Genomic DNA, 24,239 nt, shown 5'->3' with positions numbered 1-24,239 from the left:
ACATTCAGTGTTTGCTACTATAATTAATTTAATATTTAACAGAATGAATCATCTTTTTAAATGATTGATCTTTCTTGTGAAGCTCTGCCAGTTTTATAATATTCACTTCAATCCATTTGAATATTTCTAAAGAACCTGCAGCTAGATTGTTTCACATTTACCCGGTATGTCGATTATAACATTACTTTAGTGTTCAACTCCTAATCTATTTCCACAGACTCAAGAATGATAGATGTGGATGTGTGTGTGGGATTCCCAGCACATGTGCTTTAGAGACAGAGGTTTCAGTAAAAGATTTGTTTGCACAGTGGTGGCGGCAGCATTGATTCACACTCATCTTTGTCGATGCTTATAAGCCTCTGGATACATCATAACTGTGCGTGTGTGCGTGAGTGTGTGTGTGTGTGTGTGTGAGCCTCAGAGCGTCCATGAATGCGCTTGAATTCATCTCCACATGAAAAGTAGCGTCTGTGTATGTTTATGGGTTGCTTCTCTTTTGCATGAGCTCTTTGTTTCGAAAATAGTTACTAAATGAGGTAATAACTATGAATTATTGTGATTTAGTGCAAATAAATCAGTTTTAAATTGTGTTTGGGTTTGTTTCAGTTCAGTGCATTTTTCATGTCATAATAAACTTTGACTATAAAGATGTCTGTGACTTCAGCAAAAGTTGGAAATTAGACAGAGTAGATGGAATTTAAAATAGTGTCAAATATGTGGCATAAAAATATACAGGAAAAGAGGTTGTTGTTCTTATAAGTCCACGGCATACACACACACACACACACGTGCACGCACACACACTTACACAAATACACCCACAAACACACTTCAAAGTAGAGATTAGTTTCAGGAAATGTTTTATTATCTGTTCTCTTCCAAATGTGCTAATTAAAACCACTCCCTTTCATCTCTGCATCCCCCCTTGCCAGCCTTCTGATTTTCTCCTTAGAATCTGGCTCTTTTCGGCACACACCTCCATTGTTTTTGTTGTTGGGGAACCAGAGTGTTGGAAAAGTCAGAAAACTGGAAAACATTGGCTAAAAAGACCTGAAGTTTAACGTGTACCGTTTTTCCTTTCCTTCTTTCCTTGCCTTTCCCCGTTCGCCTTTCATCTGTCGACAACCTGTTTTTACACGGACGGGTCGTGCACGGATTTTCCTGAAGTTTCCGTCTCGGTAGATTCCAGCGTGTTCGCAGACACTGGAAGGAAACGGCACGCTACTGAGGAGATGTGTAGGGGTTTGACAGAAACAACAAGCAGCAGGGAGAACCTTGCCCCAATCATGCCCAAATCATTCCACAACAAAGGACAAGCACTGTGGAATTGCCATAATCTCGTATTTTACTGCTGAGCTGTGATGGGCTCCGCTGCGCTCTGCCTGTCTGTGTGCATTGGAAGTGTGACATGTTATTCAAGCTTTGGGTTTAGGGTCAAGCTTACACTCGCTGCTTTGATCTAGCAATTTTTCTGGATTTGATTAGGTCAATTTTGTGTCCTGTAGCAAAGCAAACTCTGAACCATGTTTTCCACCAGAAAGTTGTCTTCAGTCAAGGTGTGGGGTGTATGAAAGCTTAAAAATGCATGCTTTGAAACTTTTTTAACAAAGTTTGAAAAGAGTAAAAGGTAAAGTTATTTTATCGTTCTCTTTTTGTTGTAGATATGTAATGTTTTTGTGGGAGTTTAAACGCCAACACAGCCAAGAAATTGGAGCAGTACAGATCAGAGGGGAGAGATCTTTTAGAAAAACTAGGTCTTACAGATGGTTTAAGAAAGAAAAATTAAAGGAGAGAGGGCAGGTTGTCTTTCTTTAAATCTTTCTCTCACCTGTTCTATTCCCTGTTTCCTTCTTTCCCGTTTTCTTTGCTGCGCTCTTTGTCCGATCCCTCCTTCTCCACCTGCCGCTCTCCCTCTCGCTCTGCTTTGACCCCCCTTTTTCTCCACCCCTTTCTCCACCCATCCCTGCAGCCATTGGTCAGCTGTCCACCAATCACAGCAGAACCAGGACCTAAGGGACTGCATATGCAAAATCCTGCTTAATATTCATGAGCAGCTATCGGGGCTTTAAGTCGTTGATTAGGACAGCAGCACAGTTTTCTGTCCCGACTGCCCGGCTGGCTGCGTGTGTGTCTACAGCCCCCCTCTCCCCCAGCTCTCACATGCACACAGCACACACGCGCTCCCTTGCATCTATACACACACGCAGAGCCGATCAGTGCAGCCGGCGCAGTGCCTGGTAATTGTGTTGCTCCCTCCAAGTGGAAGGAAGGACTGAGAGTAAGAGAGAGAGAGGGAGAGAGAGAGAAAGTGGAAGATCAGAGAAAGAAGAGGAGAAAGAGGAAACATATCAAAACTTTGATATTTTTTTAAACCTTTTTGCTGTTCTTCAGAGGAGGTTGATGTGACAATGACCCGGTATCGCTGATGGAGTCGGTAGGACACCCGTTATCCGAGTGTTTTTTAATGCACTCTGAACAAGAGTAGGTAAATTTTACCTTTTAATCTTACCTTTCTATGCATTAACCAACTTGTCATCTTCACTGTCTTCCACTGTGAGTGGCTGCATGTGTGTTGGTATGCTGGAATGCAGTGAAGGTGGCCGGCACCGTGTCAAGGTTGTTTCTGCTGTCAGGTAGCACGCGATCGCTGCTCCAGTGTGTGTGTGTGTGTAAGTGAGTGTGTGTGCGTGCGTGCATCTGTGTGATGTTGCAGTATCCGGACAGCAGTTCTTACTCTGTTTGTTTGGAGAGCCTAATTTCTGTTACCTGCAAACAACAAACACCTGGACACACAAATGCATGAAGAGTGAAGACTTTATTCTTTACTTTATCTTATCCGTCTTCAGAAGATTGTTTTACTTTCAGTTGGATTGCTCTCAGAGCCAAACACCAAGTGAGTTCGGACCATTGTGTTGAGCATGTTCATCCAAGCGGACAATCAGTGAGGTATCAGGGCACCGGGGTTACAGGCGGAACGTGGAGGAGCGGGAGGAGAGCGGCCCATAAGACTGGAGAGAGGAGGAAAAAGAGAGGGGGAAAGCTGCGCTCTTAAATGCCAGAGGAGGTTGAATTTCAGACGGGCAGCTCAGCGTGTGGCCCCGCACAGAATGTAGAGACAGTCACACACTCCCTCACACACACGCAGTGACTGGAGTTCAGCTGCTCCTTTAGCTAACACTTTGCTCTTTTAGGTGTAAATAAAAGGCTGCTCAGAATGCAGATTGACTGATTGCGCTAGCAGACACCAGCTTGTGCTCTTCATTCTCTTGAGTGTTGTTGGCAATAATTTTTTTTTTAAATTTAAAAATATAACATTTGAAAACAAAAATATGAAGTAACTTTTGTTGTTTTCATATTTTTATTCTAAAACGATTGCTAGAAATTGCTTTATCTTTTTCATAAAAAGATAAAGCAATTTTGAAACTATTTATTGAAGTATAAGCCACTGAAAATCCCTCACCTTTTACATGAATTTAAACTATATTACAAGCGATAACAAAGTTATGGGATGAGTTTTCTTTAGTTCTGGATTTAAAGTAAATTGGTTCAATGAAATAGATCAGGGATCTTCATCAGCGAAAGTGTGAAGCAGAGATATGAAAGCAAAATCAAAAGATGTTTTACTGGTGTTTCTCAAACACATATTACTAAACATTGAAAGTGGGCAGTTTTTATATTTTAATCTCTCTTCTTGGTGTGTGTGGGCGTATGCGTGCATGCATGTGTGTGTGTCTTTTGGACCATCTTAGGTCCACGACGTGTCGAATGATCAGAGCCCAAAGACAGAAATGAGCAGAATCAAATTAAGCTTTCCCTCTGCTATTAAGCAAACCCTTGTTTGCTTTTGTAAAAATTGCCGTTTTAAACTATATGTATTCTTCAATTTCAATCTTTACAATTTATTTGTTTCGTATGTTAAAAAAGTCTAAGAATAACCCATTCTTGTTGACTTGAACAGAACTTCAGTTATGATTCAAATACAGCTTCAGAAGTAAAAAATATGCTGATTTTAATTAATATCATTTGTAATCAGTTGACTTGATGTCCAGAACAATCTCTGGCTTTAAGGTTCTTCCAGCTGCTGGGACACAACCCTGAACGACGTTTCCGTTCAGCTTAGGTCTCCCTGCTCCACGCTGGGTTTCAGCTGAAGAATCCACACCGGTCCCTGCTTTCAAAACTTTGAAATAGACCAGAAAACATTTTTTTTTCTTACCAGAATATATACCTTTTGCATGGTTATATTTCTGCAGCAAGGTGTTTTGAGGAAAAAATTATGAACACTCAAAAAGGAATCTTAACACATTAACTTCAGTGGAATGAGTCTGATTTCACCTGTGTTAGTCCTTTTTTTACTTTTTTTCTGCATGTGCTCTGTTCCCTCTCGCGTATTTCAGAGGACCCTGTGGTCCAGTCACCCGTCTGTCCGCTCCTTCATCCTTCCATCGATCCATCTGTCCACCATTCTCTCTTCTCCACTCAGGCTTTGCCTCCTTTGCTTTGAGGCACAGCTTTCCTAATTAAAATATTAAGGATAATGATGATCATACCAATAATAATAACAAGTACCGCTTAAGCTGTTAACATAATTACATTCCCCCCATGTCACCATATACATACAATTTGCATATGATTAAAATATTTTTTTTCCTACCGTGACTTCTGTGAATTTTATGATTTTTTGTGTGTGTGTGTGCAAAGAGGGCAGACCTATGGAGAAAACTGCACAGCGGGCGTGCAAATTTTTCAGGCAAAGGTTTGCAGTGCGAATAGGAAGAAAAGCATAACGGTGCACAGATTTTATTTGGAATTATTTATTAAGCAAAATGTTTCTGTGTATTTATTTCAGTAACTTGAAAATAATTTTCTGGCAGTGGGTAAATTAACATTGTTCTTTTTCTATTGCAGACGATAAATTTTTGAATCTCATTAAATAAAGAAATAATGATTTATCAAAAGTGAGACATGCTCGATATTTTTTAACCCACTAAACTTGCTCAATGTTCTACTATGAGGAGAAAATAACTTTAAACAATATTTTAAAAATATTAACAAATTTTCTTGAAGAAACTGAAGCTTAAAGGCCAGACGTCTTGCAAGAGATGAGACAATTCATCTCCTTTTTTGTTGTATTTCTACACAGTAAAGAACAGATCAATTAATGTGAAGAGAAAAGTGCAGAGGTTTTCATGGTACAGTTTTGCGCCCTCTTTTCCTTTTGCACTTATATCTTTTTTTTTCCAGGCCATGAGGAAAAAAGAAGCGATAGAGGCAGAGAGGTAAAGCTGGCTGCAGGAAGGGGGGGGGGAGAGACCAAAGAGAGATTGCGTAAATTAAAATCCTTTTAATCTCCTTATAAAATCATTTACTTAATTCATCTGTCAAAGCATGTCAATATGTGCTGCAATGATTTGCAGCCTGCAAGCGCGTTACTGTGTGTGTGAGCGGCTGTGCACACGCTTGCTTTTTTTTTTTTTGCACGAATTTGTGACTGCCTACCCACAATTTGTGTGTGGGCGTGTGTGTGTTCACGAGTGACCCAACGAGGCCAGCACGAGGAAGAGTTGTCTTTTTGTGTGTCTTCGTCGAATCCCATTGTCAATTTTTGCATTGTATAACCCCTGCGCGCACAGACACACACACGCGCACGCACCCAAACAATTCCAGACCCTTGCCCAGGCTCAAGGTGGGCCTCTCTCTCCTCTGAAGACTCTGAGCATTCCAGTGGTAAATTTGTCCCGTAAAGAGCAAGATGGAACGAGAGAGACGGAGAGAGCGAGAGGTGCGAAGTGAGGGGGGCCGGGGGTTTGCTTTTGTCTGACACCAGCACTCAGGAGGTCCAACGGACACACATGTATGCATGAGCGCACACATGTCCACAGAAACACAAACTCTCATACGCACATGCAGCAGAAAGGTTTTGCAGATAAAACATAAACATGTATAGGCCTTGTTGGATCAATATTTAAATGAAGTACACCTGCAACCACTGTTTTTAATTTATCTAAAAAAAAAAAGCTGAATAAATTAAAGGGAATGATGGGAATTTCTCCGATTTATATGCAATCCATCATTGCTCGGAGTGTGGGAGAGTATGTCACGGGTCAGTGCAGGCCTTTATGTGTTGAAAGAGCAGTAAGAGAGACTTTACCGGCTGTGACATACACGGACAAACACACGCATATATACACTGCAATTAGCTAGTACACCGCACTGGCTGTGAAGCATTGTGTGTGTGTGTTTGTGTGATTGAATGCCAAAGTGCTGATTGAAAAGAGACAGAGAGAGATGGCAGAAGACGATGCAGCTCATCTTTTCCTCCCCACCCACCCCCAACCCTTTTCTCTGCTGCGCTCATCCGCTTATTCCCCGCGTTCCATCATCCATACATTCCTGTCATCCATATATCAAAATGTGCATTCAATTATTATTCCTATTATGATGATCTATCAAATCATTTATGCTCCCTCTAAGAATTACTCATCACACAGCCGCTTCTGACTTTTGTCTCATCCAAGTGAGAGGTTAGAAAATCACTTCTTTTGGACATGTTGATATAAGGCAGATTTTCCTGTGCAGATTCAAGCTTTTATTTGTTGAAGAAATGGGATAAAGTAACTTTGATTTATATGACATTATGTTTTATGCATAATTTCAGCAGATCAGTTGTATTAACTGTTGAGCGGACTGTTTTCAGCATTTGTGCGTGTGAAGTCATTGTGCTGCGTTGAAAGCTTCCAAAGCTCTTAACCACTGCTCATACAAGGAGACAGCGAAGACCTGGCCACAATAGAGAAGGTTCAGATGGAAAGAAGGTGTGCATGCGTGTGTGTGTGGAAAAGTGTGTTGCAGCGTAGTGCAGGTTCAGGTGTCCTGTCTTTCTTTCTTCACTTTTTCCTTTTTGTGCGGTTTGTGGGAAGGGCCCATAGATTGCCTGTTTGAGAAGTCGTCCTTTTTTTAGGTGCTCAAGCTGAGAGTCTGATTAAATTGTCATTTTTCGACACAGTGTAAGAGGTTCAAAAAGACAAAAAAAAAGAATGATAGAGTGGAACAGGAAAGAGATGGATACAAGGGAAAGAAATGAATATTGAGGAAACGAAATGAATGACCATGCCGCCTTTCGGCTGACAGTGAAATATTCCTCTTCTCATTCAACCATCATGCTTCATGTGTGTGCCTGATGGGGAGAGAATGACAGACCGTCCCACCGTCCCAACACCAGCTTTAGTTTTTTTTTCTTTCTCTACATTTTTCTTCTTCCTTATGCTCACATGTGCACCTGGAATTACTTTAAGTTTTACTTAAATAATTGTAACTTCTGAATAAATCCTTCCATTGAATGAGTGGATCTGATATCATGTATCCATTTTTTACACTTTCAAACATGTTGGTGTTTTAGTACACAATCTCTCCCCTTGTACAGACAATAACAAACTCACAACTTTGTACCTCCAGCTACAAAACAGGACTTAAATTTTTCAGAAAAAATATATAACATTTTTTCATTTTCAAATTTTAACGTGTTTTTATTTTTTCTCTTAGTTTTACTAAACCTAAACCAGCTGTGCAAATGTAAATCCATATGCATTAGTAAAACTTTGTTCCAGTGTTGAGGACACAATGTAGCTCTCTTTAACCTATCAATATTAAATGTTATGATTGCAATAATTGTCCTTGTTTGACTTAGGATTTGAGCTGTGAAGAAAAACTTCAAGGGACTGCAAGCAAACTGTGTTGTTCTTTGCACATGATTCTCAAAATTCATGAGTCCTGGGTGGCATGGTGAATCTCTCAAATAAAGTGTTGCATATCACCATCTCTTTAGTAATTTTTCAGCGTTCCATCAAGCTTTATTTCACTCGGGAACATGAAAATGTGGAAATGCGTCCAACATTCTCATGCATGAATTCAAACATTTCAGTTTTCCTGTAGTGTGATTTGAATTTACTTCTTGATGCGCTGTTTACCTACAACGCTACAGATATTATTAAAAACAGTGGGAAAACTCTGAGGAAGTTTATGCTTAAAAAATGTGCAGCTTAATACATAGTAAATATTTGGTGAAACTCTTCAGATGGTGAAAATATTTAAACATAAGAATATAAAAATGTACATAATTAAGCCAATAAAAAAAGGCGAACCAGTTCTTGCCCTGAGGAGTTGCATTCCTTTGCGCAGCTGATCCGCTCTTTTCCTCACTCCTGCTGATAAGTCATTTTTCCTTTATCTCTGTCTTCCTTCACGATTCCTCCCCACTGCCGCCACACGCACACACTCTCCTTTCTCCCTCTCCACGCGCCCCTCCCTTGTGAAGCTGTCACCTTTCTGCACCCGCTCAGTCCCTATTAAGGCCGACAGCCCATCTGCCGCCTGCCCCGCTAACAGCTCCCGTCGCTAACGCTAACGTGCACACACACACATCCGCTCAGACACACACACACACACGTAGTGCTTCATCCAACCCCACCTGCCCTGATGTGCCTGTGGTCACGCGCAGCGCAGCATTGACACACTTTCAGAGCAGAATATGCTTATCCGCCCACTCGTTTTAATGCGTCCAGGACACACAGTGAAGGGATTGCATCCAGGACTTTACCTAGCCCGGGTTTTTGTCCAGTTATGTGCTATAAATGATAAAGTATTTCTACTTTCAACAGAGGAGGAGGTTAAAAAGAAGCACATTCCAGTGGCTACAATTTTACTGTTAAGAAGGGCATAATTTCGTTCCTTTTTTATTTACCTGAACACGTTTTTTTTTTTTGCCCTCCAATTAAGCTCAGGAGACCTACTGAATCCTCTTGTTCCCTTCTACTTTGTCACATAGTCTTTCTTCAGTGTTTAGGTGCTCACATGTAAACAGTCCAAATTAGTTCGCAAAGCATTTTTGAGCACATTTAGCAGCGCACCTTCTGGATGTGCCTGTAAGACCTCAGGCTGGAGGGGTAATTAGGTGGGGCAGTTGCAGCTCTGCGTGCACATGTGTGTGCGGTGTGGCATTTGCTCCCTTTAGGGATAAATGTGTGTTGCATTAGTAGGACTGGTAACTGTCTCATCAATCACCGCATCACCATGTCTCACACACACACTCACACGCACCGACGCACAGAAACGTTGTTGTGGTCATTCTGTTCACAGATGGACCAGCAACACATGACTGAGTCACTGAGCATCAGAAAGACACCCTCAATCTCCCTACCTCCCAACTTTAACTCGCGTACACACGCAGTGTGTGTGTGTTTGGGCTGCGTACGCGCACTGATAGGTGCATGAAATAGGTAAGGAAGAATCACAAAGGTTAATACTCTGTTTCATTCTTTTTTTTTTAACTTTACATTCAGAATAACGCACGCTTTAATGATTTTAGAGGTAATTGCATCTGAATTACGGACTGAATTTCAAATAATAATTCTGTTTAATTAATGAAAAATCAAGGATTATCTAATTATATTTGCAATAACTAGTGAAGCCCTGAATTACAAGTCTTGGTAATCCACAGTAGGTTTAGGTTAATTCAAAAAATTTATCAGGGTAAAAATATTTTGTAACAGTGATTTATCTCAGAACATTGTAAACATAGGATTTCTTTTGAACACAGCATGTCTGTATTGCAGTAATTTTGGTATGAAAATTGCTTTCTTTTATCTTTTTAATCCTCTTTTTTACATTATACTGGCTTAAGGGATAAACTGGTCTCTTCACAGTCATTACGAGACAGAGAAATCTATCGTGCGCCTTTTGGTACTCAAATTACTTCAGTTTGGTTATACCAGAATACAGTTAAAGCAAAAAAAAAAAAAAAACTGCAGTATTAAGTGTTGCCTGTCTATATAGCATGGTGACACCACAACCAAAGCCAGTAAGCGACTCTAGCAGCAGTGGCAGCAGAAAGATATCGATTTCTCCTATTCACCAGAGTGGAACTAAAACCTACATATTACACACCCTGGCCTCTACCTCGCACTCACCAAAGCTGCTCTGTGGGTGGATGCAGCAGTAGCTGTCAGACATGTCATTGGTCTGCTTACCTGTCTGTCTACAACAAGTGCCAACATCCCACAACTAGACACAATTTAACATATCTGCATAGCAGAGTTTAAAAAAGAAAGCAGATGTGCCAGTGCTGTTTTTGTTCTATTTGTGGGTACCAGAAATAGTAAGCTGTTTTTAAAAAAAGTGTCAAAGATGTCAAACCGGGACAAAAGTTTTGGGTAAATATTAGTGTTTCCAGCACTCTTTATGTACCTCGAAATACCTTTTATTTTAGGCTAAAGATACAAAAGAAAATTAGTTACTGTCCATTACATTGATATAAAACGGACATGTCTCATCAATGTGCAGCAAGTGAAGAGTCTGCAAAAAAATCGAAAATAAAACAAAGCACATAGCTAAAATAAATATCATGTATAGCAAATACACATCACCAAATTGATATATTTTTAAAGAACTTTTATCAACCAATACGTATTTTAACAACTAGAACCGAAAAAGCAGCATTTCTTGATGTGATTGATCAAAACCCCAAAACAGAAACATTTTCATTTGTGTCTTAATAAAAAATAGTAGCAGTTAAAAAGTTTTCTAATTTTTCTAAAAACATTGCAGACCAACTTTCTATCCTAATACTTTCAGAATGTCTGTAAGGAATGAAGTATGTTAACAAAATACATATTTTTTCCCTTTTCTATATTGTTTACAAAGGAAACCTCCTTGTTTTACTCGTATTGTACGATTGTTTTTTCATACAAGTTTGATTCTATTGCAGAAGTTCTCCACCTGTTGTTTGATTGATGGGTGGCAGTCCCTCCTCTTGTAATTTTAATTTCCCTGTTTCTCATTCTGAAAGCATTGTCAAAGGCTAAAACTTGTAAATATCCTGTGACACCAGGCTCAGCTGGAAAGTGCAACGGTTAACATTCAATGATGCATATACGCACCGACTGATCTGTCTGATTGAAATGTGTTAACGCAACAAGACAAAAGTCTCTACTGGTTTAAAATTACAGCCTGTCCTCTCCACAGCTCTCTGAAGGCATCTGCCTGTTGGCCCAGCATGTCAACCTTTGGGTCTGTTGTGTTGTTCTGTGTGGGTGTGTGTGTGTGTGGGTGTGTGTGTGAGCTTTTTCTTTTTATGTCTTGCCGCTCTATGTCCAAACTGTGCTGAGCGGTTTCACACTGAGGCCAAACAAATAAGCAGAATTAGCATGTGGGAAGTGATTGTCTGCATGTTGTGTCTATTAAATACATTTCACCCCCATCCATTTATTGTGTTGGTGTCCTTGTTATTTCTGAACTGAAAATAATTGACTGTGAAAAATATTTTTGTACAGTATTTGAATATATTTAAGTATTAACAGATTTATGTTTCCGTCCTTGACAAAAAACAGATTCACCTTTCCTCCTGCCATATTTCTGTTTTCTGTTCTGCCATGGCTGCTTTTTCACTGCTGTCATTCTCTTTCCCCTCCCCGATATTTCCCACTGCTCAGAATGAACTTATCGAAGGGGCCATTGGTGAACAGCAGCAGCGAAGAAAACTCCAAGTCAACATATGTTAAATGTGGCGCCGGCGCCTGGAGGATGCACCAGAGCTACGATTCACTAGAAGCCAACCACATGAGAGACGCACATGCCCTCTACAACCCCAGGTAGGACAGCATTACAAACGGTGCAGGTGATGTCAAATCAATAAGCCTGTCCTGTTTAAGTTTTACGCTGAAGTCATATTCTGTAGCTTATGCAAGAGGGAAAAGAAAAAGAAAATGCACTGATGTCGTAGTGAGAAAAGTAAAGCCTTCAGTTACAGAAATTATCGGCCATTCTGGGCATGGATATGTTTTTGTTAACACTTCCTTAACCATGTACCTGAGACGCAACTACAGCACTTTACAGAAGAAGGGGATTTTATTTTCCTCCAGTGCAGTTGTCTTTTTGTTGCTGTAAGCAACTTTTATCAAGCGTATCTGAGGTGTATTTTTAGAAATCTAACTGTAAATAAAGCCGCTTGTTTCATGTTAAAACACAGGAAACAGGTGACGTATGAAATAAAGGCTGACATTCTCTTTCTTCGTTCTCAAAGTTACCGTCGGCCAATTTTTTTTTGTCATCAGTCTTTTCAAAATTTTGTTTCGGGGGATAGGAAATGGGGATATATGCCAAGATTTTGAAACTGTAATAGTAAGTATAAGTTTTCCTTTTCATTCCAGTAAATATGTTGCAATATATAATCTTAAACTACATGGAAAGCATCTGAATGTTTTCTGTATTTCTGTTGAATGATTTTTTTTTCCACTGATAGATTTAGTTTTTATAAACTTTACGCATACCTTCTTCTGAAAATAAGATGTTAGCTGTAGAAGATATTTAATTTTTGTATTTAAAAAGCCTTTGCTGTGCAGTCTTTTGTGATTATCTGACTAAGTTTGCAATTATTTATAAAACTGGTATTAAATTTTGAACAGCCTATTAGAACACAATTGATTAGCTCATTGTTAGGCTTTCACAAAGCTTTCTAATGTTAAGTGTGTGTGGGGGGGGGCGAGGTGCATGTGCCTGTGTGTGCGCATGTGTATTACAGTGTGTACCACAGACTGGAAAGTCTTAGTTCAATAGGATTTTAGGGTTAGTCTGGGTCAAGCCAATTACAGGTCTGGCAAGCCATTCTCACGCCGACCCCTGGCCAATCAGAATGGCATTGGTGTGTTTCAGTGTATGAATGCGTGTGGTTTGGAGTCGGGGCGAGAGCAGCAAAGTTTTGCCCGAGGTCGCATGCCTTATTTACCCATTCATAGGCAAAATTGACTCCACACTTTGGTTGCTACAAATTATAACCAATTATTCTTAAAACTTTGCGATGATGTTACTGTTTGGGTTAATGAGTCAAAACTGTGTTTTGGTTGTAATTATAGAAAAAAAAAAATTTTGTTTTTTTGTTTATTTGTTTGTCCAAGTGCAGATGGAAAGACACACATGCAGCATAGTATCGCCTGAGTACTTCCACAGGATATCCGACATCCAACTGTGCTGATGCGATTTGGTCACATTCATGCACTCACTTTCTCAAACACGCGCACACGCATGCGTACGAGATCTAAAACGTAGAGTTGTGGTGGTAACTTCTTCCACCTTTACTTATTAAATAGACTACGGTAAAAGCCAGAAGTGCTTAATTTATTTCAAATTGGATTTTTTTTTCTAGTTTTATTGATTTAGCTAATTAAACAAGAAAAAAACTGAATTATTTGTGAAAAATTTAAACTTTTTTTTTCTTTTATTTGCCCTTTTCTCTGGGTGGCAACAATATTATACCCTTTTTTTATATTTAGGCCATCAAGCCATGAGAATGTGATTAATGTCAACCAGCTATTGAGTGTATGAACACACACACACACACACACACACACACACACACACACACACACACACACACACACACACACACACACACACACACACACTCTCTCTCTCTCTCTCTCTCTGACGCACGGACGCATACAAACACAGAGGCGCACAACACATCATTGTATACTGAGCCCAATGTAATCATAATGATAAAGCAGATTGCCTTAACACACAGATGGGCCTCCCAACAGCTTGTGTGTGTGTTTGCGAGTCTGGGTGTGTGTGTTAGTGTAGACAACACTGATTGGATTGCAGATTTATAGAAGAGGATTACTGCAGAAGCAGTGCGAGAACGAGAGAGAAAGAGGGAGATGGTTTCAGACACTCACCTCTCATTAACTTCAACCCCCCTTCACCTCAGCTCCCCTTATTCTCAATTATGGACGAACGCTCACATATGCACACTTATAGCTATACATATTTAGGTTTGAATACAAATGTCATGCTTTACCAATGCAGTGTAATCATGAAAGCATTTTTAAAGTATTCACAGGTTTTTAAATTTTATTAATAGAATATAATTTATGCTGAAAAAGTTTAGAACATTAAATGATTGAGAAATAAAACAGCAAATACATTATTTTTAATGTTGAGTGGAAGTGCTCTAAGCAAACATGATGCACAAGTTGAATTGGAACGACAGGAAGATGTTGATGACCTGTGCAAATAGACAAAATATCTTTAAAGTAGAAGAACCAGAGCTCTGGAAAAGAGAAGAGAGTATTAATATATATATATATATATATATATATATATATATATATATATATATATATATATAATATATATATATATATATATATATATATATATATATATATATATATATTTATATTATTATTATTATTTTTTTTTATTATTAATTTCTTTTTTTTTTGAGGGAGTTAAAACTGAAAAAAAAAACATGGTGGAAAATAGATAGCAAAGAATTCAGGGAGAGATAGACAGGGCAACGGAGATCAGCAGAGACAGTGGGCTATCCAGCAAACCTGATTATGACTGGATGTGAATTAGATTCCCTAACAGATGGTCCAGGAGCGAGGCTGTAAGGTGCATGAGCCAGGAGTGAGGGGAGGGGAAGGCAGAGGAAGGAGGCCATGGGGGAAAGATGGGCAAAACCAGGCGAGTAAGCTGAAGAGACAAGTGTCAACTGCAGTGTGGCAGGGTGAAAGTGTGCAACTGTAAAATATGTACATTGTCACTAGTCTCAAACTAGTTTAACAATATTAACAAACATGTATTTGTGACATTAGATTTACTATAAGTGATTTACTTAGCCATTTGCTGCTTTTACTTTCTTTTTTTGACCTGGAGGATGACATATTAATATAAATATTGATATGATCTCTGCGAATTTCTATACACTTAATACACAGAAGAAAGCCACAGAAAATATTAAATTAGATTTTCTAGTTTTTAAAGCCATTTTTTGTAGAATATTGTACAGAAAATTGAGAGGGGAAGACCTAGAGCTGCCTGTTTAGGATGGATTTCTTCCATTTTTCCAGCTGCTGTGCATTATTCTGCTACTCTTCCTCTTACCATGATGGATAGGTGTAAATCATCACAGTCCTGTAGTGACAGCCCAATTTCCCCAAATCTGATCTGCTTAAAGAATGCAGCTTTGACGCTCCATTCACTCGTGCACCCTTTCCTTTCCTCTTGTCTCTCCCACTCTTCTCTCCAACATTTTTTTCTTGTGATATTCCACTTTTTCCTTCTCGTTCTCCATGATCAAATCCCGTTTTTACTTCACACACTTTCTCCTCCTTTCTTTATCTTTTTCCCGTCGTAGCATTGCACTCTTTTCCCATTTCCTCCTTGTCTCCTTTTCTTTCCTTACCCTCCTCCCCTCTATTTCCTCCTCCCATGTCACATTTGAAAGCCCTGCCATATTTACTAGAGTGAAAATCCTCTTTCACCATCTGCTTAATAAAATGTGCTTTTAATCCGATGGAGGGATATTTTGTTCTTAAATACTTTATTATTTTATTTCCCCACAGTTTCATTGGATGTGGCACCTTGCCCAGGTTGCTGTCTTTCTCTGCATAAGAGGAAGAAGTGGGAGAAGTAAACAATTTATCCTGGACAAAATGATGAGTTTGTGTATGTGTGCTTTTATGCGTGCTGCAACACCAGTGTCTGAATTTTTTGAGCGATAACCACGCAATTACGCACAACCTTCGTCAATGACCTTTCTTTTATGAAGGGGTGAGCTCAACCTTTATATCGCTGATATCACTTCACAAGCAGATCCCACCAAAATCGTATAAATAAGCAGCTTCAATTTGTATCTGTTGTCGGTATATCAATTTTGCATATAATTTCAACAAATAGAATATGAATTTGTGATTGCATCTTTCCTTTAAAAGAATGATTTGTGGATGGCTACATCCAGCATCTTCTATAAAGGTTTACATAACAGGAGGATGCCTGAAGTAATTTAATTGATTTTCGCTGAGCAGTCTCTCCAGTAAAATGCTGGAGGTCACTGCAAGTACAGAGTATGCAATTTAGGTGGCTCAAGTGTTAAAGCACAACTGGTTTACATTATCATATGTATTTATTTGGCAAATAAACATTTTAATATAAATCCCAGATTTCCTTCTGTTGAGCCACGTTGCTGCACTTCCGATGGAGTTGAGCTTTATTTTTGTTTTATTTGAAGGGCTGTTCGCACACCAGACGACCAGCACAATGACACAAAACAGATAAAGGAGACAGAGAGAGAAAGAGAGGGAAGGAAAAAGAGACACTGTGACAAAGATAGTGCCTGGCAGCAGGACACTTATCAGCAACTGCTCCGCAAGAAAATGACCTAAATCATCAAGATTCCCATCGGAACGCATGAACACACACACACACACACACCCTCACAAACACACACTCACAGGAAGCCCGTAATGTCTTTATCGTATTATCTTTTTACTTCAATAACAACTCTAATACAGGTAGATTTTCAAATCTAAACAATCTATTATGCAGATGACACAAGCACTTGAGAGAAAAACAGGAATAGGATATTGAAATGGATTTTTAACAATGACTAAAGGAAATCAGTTGCTACCAGACACAACATGATATCCCAAAATGTGACTGGTGCAAGTCTCCCCAGAAGTGTTTTGAGTCATTTACACATTCTGAAAGTGTGGATTCTTTGCTTTCTAATAATGCCAAACACACAGAAATACAAAAAAGAAGATATGGGCACTAAATACTGGCACTTAGTCAGAAAACTTAGTCAAAGTCTGTACCCTTCCCACTTGGGGATGTTAACAAAGGCTATATATTTACATTACTTTGTGCACCATTGCTCACCTGCCTGGTCACTGTCATAGCACACTCAGCTGACTGAGATATACAAGGTATAAAATTATTCTCAGGTCCTTTCATTTCCTTTCTGCTGCTAAAGAAGCCATTCATGCGTTGTACATGCCTTCCTCGAGAGGAATGCCAAGGTATTCCCAGACCAGCCGAGAACCATGGTCATGTCCTTGGTCTGCCTCTGGGTTTCCTCCCCGTGGGACACACCCAGGACACCTTGAACTGGCTGCTCTCGATGTGGAGGAGCAGCAGCTCGACTCTGAATCCCTCTCAGATGACCGAGCTTCTAGCCCTCTCTAAGGCAGAGAGCTGACCCTGTGGCTACTAAAATTTATTTCCACAACAGCTTCACTGTGCTTAGAAATTCTGCCCATTCTGTCCATGAACAGAATCGCAAGGGCAACCTACGTGACACTTGAAAAGTTAATTCTGACTCGCTGCCAGCAATGGCCAGCTTTTTAATACCTTCTCCAAGTCCACAAAATGCATCTAAACTGGTCCCTCCGCCCTCATCTTGACAGGGTCTCTCACCACAGTGTCAACCAGCGGGACCAGAGAGTTACCATGGGTGATCCTATGAGGGACATAAAGCCCTGAAATCTTTAGGACAGTCAAAACCTTTCACCACAGTACAATACAATAGGGTTAAAATGTCTTAATAAATGTTATTACATAAACTTTTGCTCCATACCCTCTCTACAGTTTGTTTGTACTAACAGTATAAAATAGTGGAAGTCACTTTCTGAGGTTATTTCAATTTTGTTGCAAAAGATTCACAACTCAATGTATTATGAGTTATAATCTGCACACACAACCCGACATACTATTGAAAACATAGAAATATAGCACACAAACACATATGTTTCCTCCCAGTCTTTATAACCCATCAGCCTATTGGGCAAAATGTGTTTTAGCCATTATCACATTGATTGTATGTAATCAGGGGTTTATTCTGCAGCCAATGAAGTGAATTACAGGTTTCCTGCCCGACTAACACTGTTGCAATTGATCTCCTGCTCCCTGGCGTGTGTGTGTGTGTGTGTGTGTGGGTGTGTGTGTGTGTTAGGAGGGACTTTGAAGAGGTGTGGATGCACCAGCAAGAAAGAGACGCAATAATAGAGGCTGTTTGTATGTGAGAAGTAGAAATGTTGACAGCAAAGGATTGAGACCCAAAGAGAGGAGGAAGGGGAGGGAAAAAAGAGAGCTCAGTAGGTGGGAGAGTGCTTTAGATTGACTGTCACAGTTGGACTCTTTTTCTTCCCTTTGTATTCATTTTTGTTTCTGAAAACAACTATAATCACTGACTCTCTGTGATTCTGTTCAGCGGAACAAAACCACATGCTTAAACTCACACCAATGATTCAGAGAATCAGAGCTCCAGTTGACTGCCTGTAAGTTGCTTAACCACAATAGTTAGTTTTTAAAAATGTTCCATGAAAGTACACGTGAATTGCAGGGTAGCTGTTTGCATTTATTTCAGCCATCAGGCAACAAGGAGGAAAATTCACTTTCTTTACGGGTATACATAAGAATAGGTAGACTTTCCTTTAAATGTATATATCAGCCTTCAGTAAAATGTGGCCAAACTGCCCAGGAAGATTATAGATTGTCAAAGAAACATTTCAGGAGCAGATTTGCCTTTGTGTCTAGAATTAGACATGTTAACTAAGGCTTACATGTAGCACTCACAAATATATTAGGAGGCCTGGTTTAATTTTTTATTTACACGTTCTTTTTCTGAATAATCCAACTAACACTTAAGCAACTTTCCACACATCGTACAGTCACTGACACAGAGCGACATAAAGCTGAAGAAATAAACAGATGACGGCTAAATAGGCAATTCAGTCCGTTGATGAACTCAGTGTCTTCACTTGACTTTTGAGATGTAAATATGTCTTGTGTGTTTTTTTTTCCCTCCTTACTCAGTTCTGTTAATTTCATGTATTTTTCTTCATGGTGCCTATGCTTCCCTTTATTTTCTTACACACTGAGCATGGCCAGTATTATCTAGATAAAATTGTGTAAGGTCTTTTTCTTCTTTTTTTTCTCTTTTTGCTTATTGGGCTGTGTGTTCTTATCAGCATTGAAAGCACAATGCTAGGTGTGATGGAAAGGTATTAACAGACCAGCTGTAGCTACACTGTCAGCACTTCTCCGTATCAGCAACCACCCTCCACGCTTTTTCTCTGTTTTATTCTCCTAATTTTTTCCCATAGGGAACAATTTTAAGGAAAATAAAATTGTGAGGATAGTTGGAGGTGTTATCCTGCTGCACCTAGTGGCGCTAAAGTTCATAAGTGAAGTTCTTGTTGTCTAAATATAATGGATTTATTCTTTTCTTTTATAATAATTATATACACACACACACACACACACACATATATATATATATATATATATATATATATATATATATATATATATATATAATTTAGTTGTGTTTTTTGGGACATATTCTTTTCTTTTTACACCAGCAGGGCAAAATAATAATGTTTGGAGTCATGTGTGCATTAGAGTGTGTTTATTGCTGCCATCTAGTGAGACAATTTTATAAAGATTGCATATAATGAAGAAGCAATATTTCACACAGATGCAGACTTAAGGAGCTCATGGCAAAGAGCAGCTCAGTTTGGCACTAATGTGTTGATTGCATGTTTGGACTGACAAGTTGTCAAGCCTCTGAATCATCCCACTGCTCTAATGACAGCTTATCATGCTAAATGTTCCCCACCTTCCCTTTAAAACTGTCTCTGCACATTTCATTCTATTTTCCTTTCTACCTCTCTATTTTTCTTTGTTATACTGAAAAACAGAAATAGGACTGTGTATAAGGAGAAACCGGCAAGTATTGTCTATAATTATGTCAAGGCAAAGCGGTTTGTTTTTGTAAATGATCCCATAGAGAGAAAAGTTAATAGTAGCAGATATGAATCATAACATGAAAGTGAAAGTGGTGACACAAGCACTATATTTGAGACCAGTTTATTCAGTTTCATTTCATGTGGTGCTTTTCAAAAGGCTACATTTCTCGATATGTATTTAATTAGTTTACCTTCTCATCAACAAAAACAACACTTTGTCAGAAATGTGACTGGTGATATATTTAGCAATTGGAGAATCACTTGAAAGCTCGTATTCTGACTCTCAGTAAGCATCGGTGCTGTTCTGGGCCCCTCCCCCCTTGCAAAGCGCTCGCATGGTCCTCTCACACTCACAGCAGTCCTTCTTCGCTTAAGTCAGAACCCCCACCCCTAAATGTCCAGACAGCTAATGTGATTTCATCTACAAAGCTACTGCTGAATGATCCCCTTCAATGTGAGACATAAATGTAAAAAAATCAAATTTATTATTGTTGTTTATGATTTTATTAGAAATTGTATTTTATTTTAAATCAGAGAATTTCAATTAGTGTTTTTTTTTTGTGTAAGTTTTCATATTTGGAGTAGATTGCATACAAAAAAGTTTTTAAATAATCTTTAACTGTTAGCTAATCATATGCAGATGATAAGTTATGAAAATTAAGTGATCATGTAATTTCGCAACGTTTGGTGACTTTGACAACAACAACAAAAAAATGAATGCACAGTTTTTAACATTATATTAGTTTGTGAAAAAAAATAGATTTAAAAATTACATGCATACTTTATTGTCAGTTATAATTTTGTTCAGTCAATTATTTTGGCCCTTAAAAAACCACCAGCTCTACACAAAAGGACTCTTAGGCTGAAGGATTCTTGCATGTTTCTCAGCTAATTGTTCATCTTATTTTCTCAAATACAACTTTTTCATTTTACATTAAACATCCCAAGGCAGAAAGTCTCCTTAAACAGACTGACAGAAAATAGATATATGCATAAACACATATTTGCTCTGAATCATGTGGTTTAACTGTAAGATGTAACTGAGGTTTCTAATTATACAGTAAAATAAGTTTAAAAATAAATTTTCTAACTGTCTATGCTATCTATTAGAAGTCAAAACTACAGATGAAATTTTAATATTTAGTCAAAAACCTTTTTCTGTCACTTCTAGCTTCAGCCCAATGGTATTGACAGTATGTTTTCTTAATTATCCAAAAAGTAAATAATCTAGCTATTTGCTTTATTTTCTTAAAATGTAGTTTAAGTTGGAGATCTAGGAAAATAACTCACATCAACCCAGCTGTTAAAAACACTGACATTAATCACATTATATACATCATTCAACTTCTCCAAACAGGGGAGCAAAGAACTGACAGTAAGACACAATTAATAATTTTTCAGTTCAACATCACCTTTTGTATAAATTTATAGAAAAAAAAAAACACTGAATCAGTTTTTTCAATTTTTATAAATTTTTTTGAGCACAAGAAAACACAAAGAACTAAGTGAGACCCAACCCTTGTGTTCTCTCTTCACACTCATCTGAAGAGCAGAAAGGTACAATAGGACTGCTCCTTCAGCACTGAGCCGCCGCTACATTGCGCCGTAATTATACTGATAACATACATACATAAATGCATTCAACCTCTTACTTGGCACAGCGCACTAGCTGTGATTTCTTAATCTTCTTTCCTCCACGCCTCTCCTCTGCACGCATGTCTTCTTTTTTTATTCTTTTTTATTTCTCCCCCTGCGATGGCAATTATTTTTCATTCATAAGCAGAGTGAGAGTGAGTAAGAGAGCAGGAGTAGGACACGATAGAGGAAAAGAGAGACTGAAATGGAAAGAGATCTTTTGGCACTTAAACTCTTTTGCTTAATGGTACTCAGAGGGATTGACAGTGGAAAAAGAAGGGGGACAAAAGAGCATAAAGATGGGAAAAGGAGAGATTAAATCATCACCACCACATCATCTACTTAAATGAGTCTGGTCCCGTTTTCCTGCCACTGCTGTTTTCAGTCTGTCCGTTGGAGCACAGACAACTTTGTGCCATTACTTTCTTCCCATCACATGCTCTGTGTCTCACTTCTGTCTTATTTTTGCACTTTATGTCCTCATGTCTTGATGTGCTTTCTCTGTCTCTTTAAGCCAGTTTGCCCAGTCTTGATTTGTTTCCACAGTTTTTTCACAATGGACCCTCATTTTGAATGAAAGGGGCTTGCCTTAGTATCAGATACATGGATTTATAGACATTGGTGTGTGCAACAAAGACACCAATAATGGGGTTCCTCAATTATACTTGCAGGAATGAGGTGGAATAAAACTCATGATGAAAAGGGTGAAGGGGTCAAAGTATCAGACACCATAAATGTCATAGCATTTTATGAAAAGACAAAACCTATTTTTATTTTAAAAAATCTCGTCTTTTTTTTAGTTATTTATTTTAGTGGGGGATGTAGCAGATATCTCTGCTGGGGACGGGGAACTGTTTCGAGTCAATCAACCATCATCAGTCGCAGTTCCTCTTTTTCCTATTCTGCTCGTCTTCTTCTTTCGCCTGTCTTTCTTTCTGTCTGTATTCATTCGCCATTCCCCCACCTGAGCAGCTCTCCATTTTCCGTCGGAGCGCTGTCTGTGTTTTATGGGTCCCTGTGGGATGGGGATCTTTTACAGGCCGACTGGACTTTAGAAGTCCCTCGTTTAGCAGCATCCTGCCTTAATTAAAAACCCCTTTTGTGCTTTCTGCCTTTAACAATGAAAGAGAGTGAAAGGAGGGGAGGGCAGGGTTAGAGGGACAGAGACTAGTAATGTGAAGAGAAAGAGAAGGCAAGAGAGAGGGCAGAGAAAGAGAGATGGTGCTGAATGGGAAGCGATAGGGAGACAGGCAGATAGATAGTAAGTTAGACAAAGAGACGGATGGAAAGATATGGACAGAGAGAAGATAGCTGTTAATTACAACTGCCATTAACAAGACACCAGCCCACCTCCTTAGGGAGAGAAGGAAGGAAAATCAAGAAAAGGGAGCGAAATAAGAGACGCAGAACAAAAGATGATCAGAGGAATATAATCATAAAGTGATGCTGATCAACCTGCTCCTTTTTTCCCAAATGTACACTACCTTGTACTGCTTGGCCTGCAGTTTTTGACCCTGGATGTGCGCGTGCCTCAGTATGATTATGTATGTATCCGTGTCTGTGTATGTATGACCTGTCTCTGGGATGACTGAGCGTCAGAGGGGCTGCTTACTGATTACCTTCATGTTGAACAAGCTGCTATTGACTTGAGAGTGACGGATGACCTCATACCTGAGCATGTGAATGTGGCTGTGTGACGATGTGCTGCTCTATACAGGGTTTTTCTAATGATAGGTTTCTTTTGAATTGCTTAAAATTTTTTAAATGTCTATATTTGTACATCTGACCTTAAATATACTACCTACAATTAAAATGTAAAGTTTTCGTCTTTCTTCTTGCTGTTTGAAATGGCATGTACAGTAATGGCAGTTCTTTCCTTCCCTTTTCTTGTATCTTTTACCTATTTCTTTTTTGTAGGCTTCTCTGCAGAATGTCCAGTAAGGAGCGCCACCTAGAGTCGAATTGTCCGTCCTCTTACATAAAGACTGAACCATCGAGTCCTGCCTCTCTGACTGACAGTCTAAACCATCACTCCCCTGGTGGCTCCAGCGACGCCTCTGGGTCTTACTCATCCACCATGAACGGCCACCCCAACGGCTTGGACTCTCCAAGCCTTTACGGTTCCAACGCAGGACCCCTGGGACCTGCTGGAGGCCCGGGATCGAAACGTTACGAGGACTGTTCATCAACTATTGGGGAAGATTCACAAATTAAGTGCGAGTACATGTTGAACTCCATGCCGAAGAGGTTGTGCCTGGTGTGCGGGGACATTGCGTCAGGGTACCACTATGGAGTCGCGTCGTGCGAGGCCTGCAAGGCGTTCTTCAAACGCACCATTCAAGGTTGGCTTCCATTTTGTGTTGAAATGGTCTCTTTATTTGTTGTCAAATTCAACTTTCCCCCAAAACAATTATCTAAAAGTCAGGCTTTCTGTCATGATGTAACTAACTCTGTGGACCATTGTTTAAAAAAAAGAAGAAAAAAAGTAAATATTTGATTTTTGGTTCCAGTTTGTTTACTTGTGAAATTAAAATATTAAACTAAGCAGAGATATAATGAGGGAATAAAGGTAAGCATCTTGAAGTATTAAGCTTCTTTTTATATGACCTACCTACTCAAAAAATGCTTACAGTATATAAATATTAATTTGGGAATTTGTTGTTTAACTTGTTTAACAGAAACCTTGAATTTGTTCAAAATCAAAGATACTGAATGAAAATCCCAAGCGATCATCATGACCGACCATGACCCTAAGATGACCTTTACTTTCGCTCACTCCCATCATTCCCATTTTGATCATTTGATGCACAGTCACACTCGCAAACAGGCTCCTGCTCAAGCACAGTAATACACACACCAGCGCTTTAACACCACTTTCACCCATAACCTTGACCTCTTCTTCATCAACAGCAAAAACAATTTCCTGGGAGTGTTTGCATTCCCAGATCTAGCAACTCACAGCAGGAGAGTGTTTGCTGTAAGCCTGTTTTCTAGGAGATAACATGGTGTCAGAGAAAG

General features: G+C 39.1%; 1 protein-coding gene across 6 annotated transcripts in view; it reads left to right on the top strand.

The window, feature by feature from the left end:
• The window catches only part of esrrga (estrogen-related receptor gamma a), a 126,489-nt gene that overhangs the window by 54,290 nt on the left and 47,960 nt on the right, over positions 1 to 24,239 (top strand). For 4 of the 6 annotated variants that reach the window (XM_055036636.1, XM_055036634.1, XM_055036635.1 and 1 more), the window contains exons 1-3: positions 2,114 to 2,481; positions 11,487 to 11,645; positions 23,139 to 23,563. In XM_055036636.1, coding sequence (XP_054892611.1) covers positions 2,426 to 2,481; positions 11,487 to 11,645; positions 23,139 to 23,563 — 640 coding nt within the window. In that variant the 5' untranslated portion in view covers positions 2,114 to 2,425. Of the gene's footprint in view, positions 1 to 2,113; positions 2,482 to 9,211; positions 9,276 to 11,486; positions 11,646 to 23,138; positions 23,564 to 24,239 lie in introns of those variants that run through there. The other 2 variants (XM_055036638.1, XM_055036637.1) reach the window with 2 other exon arrangements.

This window comes from Poeciliopsis prolifica, unplaced genomic scaffold (assembly GCF_027474105.1).
Source record: "Poeciliopsis prolifica strain line A6 unplaced genomic scaffold, Auburn_PproV2 SCAFFOLD011, whole genome shotgun sequence".
NCBI lineage: Eukaryota > Metazoa > Chordata > Actinopteri > Cyprinodontiformes > Poeciliidae > Poeciliopsis > Poeciliopsis prolifica.
The sequence above is the reverse complement of the archived record's forward strand: the minus strand, read 5'-3'. Positions and strand labels throughout refer to the sequence as shown.